At 41.7% G+C, this 8,733-nt stretch overlaps 3 protein-coding genes across 4 annotated transcripts; all 3 read right to left on the bottom strand.

The window, feature by feature from the left end:
- Positions 1–207: 207 nt before the first annotated feature.
- RB195_000920 (uncharacterized protein) lies at positions 208–1,013 on the bottom strand (the record flags this gene model as incomplete). The annotated part of the gene is made up of 2 exons (XM_064197480.1): positions 208–682; positions 781–1,013. 2 exons carry the CDS (start codon positions 1,011–1,013, stop codon positions 208–210), a joined length of 708 nt encoding a protein of 235 aa, XP_064053361.1.
- Positions 1,014–6,111: 5,098 nt separating this feature from the next.
- Positions 6,112–7,773, bottom strand: RB195_000919 (uncharacterized protein; the record flags this gene model as incomplete). 2 transcript variants are annotated; one of them, XM_064197479.1, is made up of 4 exons in its annotated part: positions 6,112–6,248; positions 6,303–6,643; positions 6,690–7,234; positions 7,324–7,773. In XM_064197479.1, 4 exons carry the CDS (start codon positions 7,771–7,773, stop codon positions 6,112–6,114), a joined length of 1,473 nt encoding a protein of 490 aa, XP_064053359.1. The 2 variants fall into 2 exon arrangements, with proteins under 2 accessions (XP_064053359.1, XP_064053360.1); XM_064197478.1 differs by lacking the exons at positions 6,112–6,248; positions 6,303–6,643; positions 7,324–7,773 and having other exon boundaries at positions 6,653–7,216.
- A 231-nt stretch (positions 7,774–8,004) lies between these two features.
- RB195_000918 (uncharacterized protein) lies at positions 8,005–8,646 on the bottom strand (the record flags this gene model as incomplete). Its single annotated transcript, XM_064197477.1, has 1 exon — positions 8,005–8,646. One exon carries the CDS (start codon positions 8,644–8,646, stop codon positions 8,005–8,007), a length of 642 nt encoding a protein of 213 aa, XP_064053358.1.
- Between the last annotated feature and the right edge of the window lie 87 nt (positions 8,647–8,733).

The following is an 8,733-nucleotide window of genomic DNA, read 5'->3' as shown; positions in this document are numbered from 1 at the left end:
CCACGCTTTAAGCTGCAATCGACCAATGAACCGAATACCGCCAAGATTTTAATGAAGCAATATTCCTGAAAAGTACGCTAGTAGTTAACTCTCAAACATCAATGATCCTACTACATTCATTTTCTGGTCATTAGAAGCTGATGCTCCTTTGAAATTTTAGGTCTGTGGATGAACGGTGCGCATAAATTTTCAAACATCAATTTTAATTTATTCAAGATATGGCTGCACGGCAACAGATGTGAAGATTCCAGTGTTTAGCTGTGCTCCTGTTGTTTGCCGATTTATCACCAGTAACACTCCCATTTGTTCAGACGCCTTGTAGCTTCTCTTCTCGAAGAGCATCGTATTTTTCCTCGGAAGACTTCGTAAAAAGTTCGGACCATCGAGTCGGAGGTCTTCTTGTGGTGAATAACGTGTGGTATCCAGTCGCTTACAGCTCTGATTCAACAATAGTCGTTGTTCATGTCTTACCCATGAAATTTTACTTTCCTTGGCGTATGTGACACGGACTCTGGTCTTCGATCGGTGATGCAGTACTGAACTTCGAATCTTCTGTTTCAATTGCGTGAACCAGAAACCTCTTGGCACTTTTTCGAAACGTTCAGGCTGCTGCAGCGTAGGCCAAGGCGGGAAGAACGGTGGTGTTGAAAAGGTGAGCCCGTAGCCAGATTTTCCTAGACCTCTTCAACATATCTTCAATGCTCTCACATGCTCTTCAGGGTGCTCGTTTCCTGCTGTGCTGCTCGAAGGCCATGTTGTTTATCATGTTAATTTTGCAACCTAGATATAAATAGCTGAACATTTGGTCGAGTACTCTCGTTCCGTTGATCGTAAATGCCCAGATTCAGCTGAAGACCAATCTTTTCACAAACTTCATCGTCAAATTCGGCCAGTATTCGTTCCACCTGACTGATGCTCGATGTTATCAGACCCATGACATCAGCGAAACGAAGATGGTGTAAATACCGGTCGGCAACTTTCACTCCCATGTTATCCCATTCCAATCCTTGCATGGCGTTCTCGGGAGTGGGCTTCTTTGTTTAGTTCATATCTGACGAATGTCGTCGTACATACGTACTTGTTATTATTTTTAATCGCAGCGTTCCCTTGAGTAGAAATTGGTTGGTAAGTCAGAATTCAACACCTTTTTTTGAAAAAAAAAGAAAAGTTGTGTTCTTCTGCCCGTTGACCTCGTGGGAGGACTCACTTGATTTTTTTTAAATGTCCTCAATTGCACCAAAAAGGGGGAAATAATCAAAAAGCTGTGTAGCTGAAACGAGTATATCTCTGGAAATAACACGAAGATTTCTGCTCATTTACGGTAGTTTTTTGAAGCAAATGTTCTAGTGAATATGGAGAATATCTCTCTGAAACCATATATGGTACGACAAATAAATCTGTTGGCACGTGGCATCTTCCCGTCTCCCAAAAATTCATCATAGATTATGTGGGGTTAAGCAAAAGAAGTAATATGTTGGCTGCGACAGGATCTCTTGAAGGTTCAACTCAGCCGTTTTTTCAAAAACTCTCGCAAACACTATGGAATACTTTGTTCACGCAGCTTCAGAAGGAAGTTACTTGGTGCACTATGACGCAGAAGCGCTGCTAGTGGTGAATGAGCATGAAAATGTGCACCAGTTGTTGCAGTCGCAAACAAATCACATTGTGGCTAAAACCCAGTAATCGATTGTAACGGTTATTGATTTGCTGACTGGTCCTTTGACGTTACAACACTGTTTATAACCGGCAGTTCGATTCTTTGCAAATTACGGTACTTGTAATGTGGGTTGGAATCTGAGTTCCATTTAGGATACAGTCCAGAAAAAAAAACAAATGAAAGACAGCGGAGACTTTTCACTATAAGCCCGTTCAATTAGATGAGTAGAACCAGAGGGGAAAACTGAAAACAGTAGCACCTTGTAAGGAATAACATTGGTCAGTACTTTAAGATCGGTGGTAACTGCTATTTTATATTGCTATTTAAAAATGAATGTCCGATTAGTATTTGTGCAACCTTAAATTTGTTTAAATGAATAAAACACACAATATTTTTGAACGTTCCAGTCTACTTAGGTTCTTAGTGTGAAGCATTATTTCAGCAGATTTTTACTTATTTATTTTTGCAACTAAGATGCTCCAGAAAATTAAATGGAACAAATTTGAGAGTTATGACAACTGTGCAGATTTTTGCTCCTCAAACTCATGAGATATTTTAATTTTTTCCTACAAATTTCGTTTGAGGGCAAAATCTAGAATAACCGAAATCTTCACGTTTTCGCTCCCTCTTATCAGCCAATTTTCCTCATTTTGGGAAAGCTTAAGCATTCAGCCAATAAAATGTGTGTAATTCATTAAGGAGAATGTAATAAAAGTTGAAGTTGATCAAAGAGAAGCTGCAGAAGTGGATTATCAGATTAAAACCAATTTTTATCCGGCGATGAATCTACTTTTCCAGGAAAAAACATTTTAACGCTGTTACTTTTATTAGCTCCAGCGTAATTCGAGTTGTAGGACGACTCGTTTGATCTAAACATACTTTCATCTCAAGTAGAAACAGGATTGTACGACTGTGCAGTGTCCGTCATTATCTCGCAACCATCGACGACGCCCATCGATTCCTATCCGGAAAAAAACTGACAATGTCTCGTGTTTTGCAATAATTCTGGATTATGCTCGTCGCCCGATTAAGCTCTACGCAATTCCTCACTGCTATTATTTATCTTACTGTGTATGCGTTGATTTACTGTTTCTACTTTAATAACTGTGTCAAATTAAACTTTACGATTTTTCAAACCCTGCAAGAGGAGCAAATTTACTAGATTTTCTGAACTGTTGATCAACAACATTATAACAATATAATCAATTTTATCGATTCCTACGACACACAGAGTAGCATGAGTATGAACACTGTTTTCTGTAGCGTATTTGTTTAAATAATGTAATTATTTGTTTTATTTCAACAATGAAAAAGGCTCGTCCATTCAATAAATAAACATTTAATCCAAACACTTATAATATGCCTGGTGCTGTCCATTCCCACTGGGGACGTACCAGTGACATCAATTCAGAATAGTAGGAGTTGATAAACAGGCCGTATGACCAATCTCTAAAAAATGTGACCACTTCGATGTACTTATCCTCCTAGACAACTTCAGTAGGTTATTGACCTACGCGGGAAGAAGAGGATGGTCACAAGAGGTACCGATCCATCGACCATCTTCACGTAGTGGCGACATTTTACCTCAGCGCTAAACCCGCTCGTTTCTCACTCATCCTCCTTAAGTTGAGATGTTGTTTTTGCAGGAAAAAAACATTTGGCTTAGAGACGATGAGAGAGTCATTCTTCCTTTTTCTGAGTGATGGATTCAAAATCTGTGGTTTCGTGTTTGATGCGTTTGGATAGCTTCTTGAGCAGTAAAATCACTATGACAGTAGAATTCACAGTTCATGAAAGTCTACAGTTGAGCATTATATGTAAAATACAATAAAATATAAATAATAAATGCAATATGTAAAATACAACTGAACTTATTAGATCTATGTACGTGATACAATTTGAATTCAATCCGTGATTAGTGCGTAAAGTCAGGAGGAAAGGGTTCAGCAGGGAGGAAAAAAAACTGTACAAAGTTGAGCAAACGCCAGCAAGAAATCCTTGTTTTATTTCACTGATTGGAGGATTGAAGCATGTTATTTAGGTCAGTGGAGTTAATTATGCTTACTATTTTATTTCTTACATAACAAACAAGAAATCCTGGTAATATTTTTCTCTCTAACTTACTCTATTTTATTTTATTCATTCCTTTATTTATTACTTTCCATATGATATGGTTTCTGATATTCAACACGATACCCCCTAATGTATTATTCGTCTCATAGCACGTCTCGACCCTGTTCGATTCTAATCTCAGATTCGGTAGATACCTTTTAAGCGAAATATTCACGCCGTTTCTCTTCTATCCTTTGTTTCTGGCTATTTTGTCGTTTTCTATGGTTGAATTCTGTGTTTATCAAAGATATTGATATTAACTAATGCATTATAAGTCTGATATTAAATATTTGAGCAAAATTTCTAACTTTTGACCGAATTACATTGATTTCTTTTCCTTTTATTTGCGTAAATTCATGCCAAGAACTCGGTAAATTACAGCTTTAGCATTGAGCAAAAGTATTAATTAACGATCACAACCATCGACTACGCCGCGATATCAAAAACACCGCGACCAATTTACAGATTCTGCTACAATATGTAAATAAATTGTGTTTAGTTCAACTCGAGTGCTGAAAGAAACGTATAAGTCCTTCATGCACCAAAAACTAATGGAAGCAAAGAACAATTTCTCTTATTCTGGTTTTTAAAACTAGCACAATTTCTGGCTCTCCTTATCTTCCGTGTAACATGGAATGAGAACTTGCTAGGCGTTGAAATAATCTTCGCATTAACGCTTATATTGAGAACGGGTTTAGCCGGAAGAGAAGAGAATCAAGACAGACAGCCTTCGTTTTTTTTTCTTCGTTTCATCCTTCCGTGCAATTTTATCTTTTAGAAATCCGATGAGTAAACTCTCTACGAGTTGTATATGTTGTCTGGAAATTTAGTAGGAAAAACCGTCGTCGACGTCATTACTTCCTTGAGCTCTAGCTCGGATGGAAAGCATCATGGACGAATGGATGCTTGTAACTTCACTTTTGAGCATTTTGCTGAAAGCGCAGTTGTAAACTAACTAGCTGTGATATGTTTAGTTTTTGAAGGATTTTTTTTACCCATTTTAAATTCTAAATGTTTACAGTCATTTTTAGTACTGCTATCGTGAAAAACAAAGCTCTTCATACTTAGCTCATAATCGAGCTTCCGAGGATCTTCAGAAAGGAATACACAAGCAGCTTCTCTCCTGTGTTTTCATTCTGACCATAAACTCTCCACTTCGATTCTAAACATCCAGTCATGCTTCTCGTGCAGAAATCTTTGAAATTTTTCTTTTAACAAACTCAAATTTTTTGACGAGCCACATTCTCGCCTACATGACATTCTAGATTGACAACCCTGGTACTATTCCTGCTATATTCTCCACTCAGGAGTGTTAAATTGATTCATTATGGAAGTTACATATCCTAACCGAACTCTATGACATCATCAATGACAAAGAATCTTATACGACTTGCGACAGTTACCGTTAGCGTAAGTGTTAAAGTTTGTTAATAAAGTTCGCGGGAATTTTTGATGTTGTGTTCTATTCAGTTCGAGAGATAACAAATCTACAAAATATACCTATAAGTCAAAGAATTAGCTGTCTAAAAAGGAATCAAAGAGCTTAGTTTACCGGACCAAGCAGCACATTACATCACATTTGTACGAGTTCTAAAACGAATTTCTGGGTAGTGGATGCAGTTGCGCGCGCAGGTGTAAGGAGTGCTCGGTGATTTTGCCAATGATTCACATGGAGCTTTCACATCTACACTTTATGGATGTAAAAAGTCGCCTAGTTGAATGAACTGGTATCTACCTCTGCAGTTGTAACTAATGTATATTTTGTGTTTTAATATAAAGGGTATATTCGTAACTATATCATAAAATCCTGCCTACTTGTGCGAAAAACACAACATCAAAAATTCCCGTGAACGTTAACGTTAAGCTCACGAATGTGATGGTGCCTCACAACGATCCTCTTCAGACGTATGCTACTCCCCGCTTGCGTTGGTTCCGTATTCCAAGAAGATGGAAAGTTTCATACGTCATCGTTGTGTGGTTATTACTTGTGTTGACTTATATACTCTACGAAGTTCAATACAAGAGTGGCATCGAAATCCTGCCGTTTGTGCCGATTGACGACAGTGGATTTGAGTAAGCCCTCATGTAAAACATGTTTTACATCAACTATCATTTTTCGTACACTTCTAACGTGATGGGATTTTAAAAGAATCAGGAGTTTTTATTCTCTAGTACAAATTTTTATTCTATAGTACAAATTTACTATGAAAAGACAAGAGCGATATGTATAAAATCGTTCCCATTTCACTCAGAGTTTGTTGCAATTCTTTTTATCCCTTAGCTGCATAACATCACCTTGATCACCTTGACTCCCGTTGATCTTCGAACTGGTCGAGCGGGCTTCAGTAATTCTTCCATTTGTCCCGATCGCGTGCCAGAGTAGCCCAGTGGTTCCTCCTTTCGCGTGGGACACGAAGAGCATCATATTTTTCTTTGAAGGGCTTCGTGAAGAAATCTGACCATCGGGTCGGCGGTCTTCCTGTAGTGCGCTTAATATCGCGGGGAACCCATTCGCTCACGGCTCTGGTCTAACGGTTGTCATTAAAGCGCATCACGTGTCCGGCCCACCTTATTTTACTTTCCTTGGCAAACGCGGCGGCGTCTCTAATCTTCGATCGCTGACGTAGGAGAGAACTTCGAATCCCGTCCCTCACTTGCGTGAAACGGGATACTCCTAGCATCACTCTCTCAATTGCGCGTTCAATGACGCTCACTGCGTTTTCTTTCTGCTTGCGAAATGCCCAGGTTTCCGAAGCATAGGTCAGAGCGGGAAGTACGGTGGTGTTGAAGAGGTGAGCACGGAGCCGGGTGTTCCTGGTCTTCTTCGCTACATCCTCGATGCTCTTGTACGCTCCCCAAGCGGCTCGTCTCCTCCTGCGTAGCTCAGGGGTCAGGTCGTTCATCATGTTCATTTCCCGACCCAGATAAACGTAGCTGGTGCATTCGGATATGTTCGTTCCGTTGAGAGTGAATAAGGCATCCGAGACCCACCCGTTCCGCATGAACATCGTCTTTTGCAGATTCAGCTGGAGACCGATGCATCCATCGAATTTTACATGTTTCGTCGAATTCGGTCAGCATTCGTTCCGCGTGGCTGATGCTAGGTGTTATCAGTACGATGTCATCAGCAAAGCGCAAATGGTGTAGCTGCCGACCATCAACCTTCACTCCCATGTCGTCCCACTCCAACTTTCGCATTGCGTTCTCGAGGGTGGCTGTGAATATTTTGGGTGAAATTGTATCACCCTGTCGGAACACCCTCTTCACGTCAATGGTGATGTTCTTGTAGAATGGCGAAATTCCGGTCGTGAAGTTACTGTACAACTCTCGAAGTACCTTTATGTAGTGAGTAGGGACGCCTTGGTTGTCCAAGGCTTCCACGACCGCTTCCGTCTCTACTGAGTCGAAGGCCTTCTTCAAGTCGATGAAGGTGAGACAGAGCGGCATCTTGTACTCTCGTGATACCTCGATGAGTTGACAGTGTGAATGTGATCAATCGTGCTGAATCCTTTTCGAAACCCTGCTTGCTCGCATGGCTGTCCTTCATGCAGGACTTTTTCAATCCTATTAAGGATCACTCTTGTAAAGAGCTTGTAGATGACGGACAGTAGGCAGATTGGACGATAGTTGCCGATGTCATGTGGATCTCCCTTTTTATACAACAACACGGTCTTGCTGGTCTTCCACTGTTTAGGAACCTTGCATTCCGACAGGTAACGTGTAAAGAGCCTCGCCAAGGTGTTGATGAGTACTGGCAGAAGCTTCTTCAGTTGTTCTGGTCTTATTCCGTCTGGACCGGGTGCCGTACGATTTCTCACCGACATGATAGCATGTCGTGTTTCGCACGGGAGAACCTCTGGGATGACATGTCGGTCTTCCCTCAGATGGTGAGGGGGCAAGTGGACATGGCTATCGAAAGGATCAGAGTAGAAGTCGTGGATGATTTTCTCCATCCCCCTTCTCGATGCAGTGGTCGTCCTCTTCGGGCTCCGGAGAGCAGTCATCCTCGTCTAGCGACTGACGAAGTCTCGACGGGCATAGTGGATGTTTTTCCCCGCCTCTGCAGCTTCAGCCAGCACTTCTGCTCTTCTCTCTTTAAGGTCTTCCTTTATCGCCTCTCTGCAAAGCCTTGCGAGCTCGGACGTGAGTTCTTGCTTCCCTGCGGCTCGTGCTGCTCCAGGCTGGCGTATCAGCTCAAGAGTTTCGCGCAGTCGTGAAGGTGTTCAACAGGCCGGTCATATTCCTCGTCGATGTTGTCCATCGCGGAATCTTCCCAAAAGGCGGCTAGCGTAGCGAAGAGATCCCAGCTGATGGTAGTCCTGGGATTTCTCTCTCTGAACTTGGCCGCTTTCTCTGCTTGTGAAGGAAGATTTTCCAAAGAGGAGGCGATGGTCCGATCCCGTATAGAACTTTGGTACAGCAGCAACATCCGTCAGACAGAACCTTTTATTGACGATGATGTGGTCTATTTCATTACGGTACCCTCCACCGGGTGACTCCCACGTCCAGCGTAGAGAGGAGGGCTTCTGGAATTGCGAGTTCCCATGGATGGTCTTAGTCGTCATGATGAACTCGGAGAGCTTCTCCCCTTGGTCATTCCATTGTAGGCCATGGGTCCCGATGTGAAGTTCCTCCGGCATTCTTCTTGGGCCAACTTTGGCGTTGAAATCGCTAATTATGACCTTGTAGAAAACATGATTTTCTCGGTAGAACTTCTCTAGGTCCATATAGATAGCTTCGACTTCTTCTTCTTCGTCGCTTGATGTTGGAGCGTAAGCGACGAAGATAGTCAAAGCTGGTGTTGGACCAAATCTTCTCATCCGCGGACGTCCGACTCGGGTCGCAAGTTGTTCGAAAGTGTCGATGTTCTTTGCCATACTCGTGTTGACGAGGACGCCAATCCACGAACACCTCTACTGTCGCATGTTCTTAAGAACAGTTCTTCTCCAGTCTCATATACGGCG

Source organism: Necator americanus, chromosome IV (assembly GCF_031761385.1).
Source record: "Necator americanus strain Aroian chromosome IV, whole genome shotgun sequence".
Taxonomy (NCBI): domain Eukaryota; kingdom Metazoa; phylum Nematoda; class Chromadorea; order Rhabditida; family Ancylostomatidae; genus Necator; species Necator americanus.
Note: the sequence above shows the minus strand (reverse complement) of the source record. Positions and strands in the feature narration are given on the sequence as shown.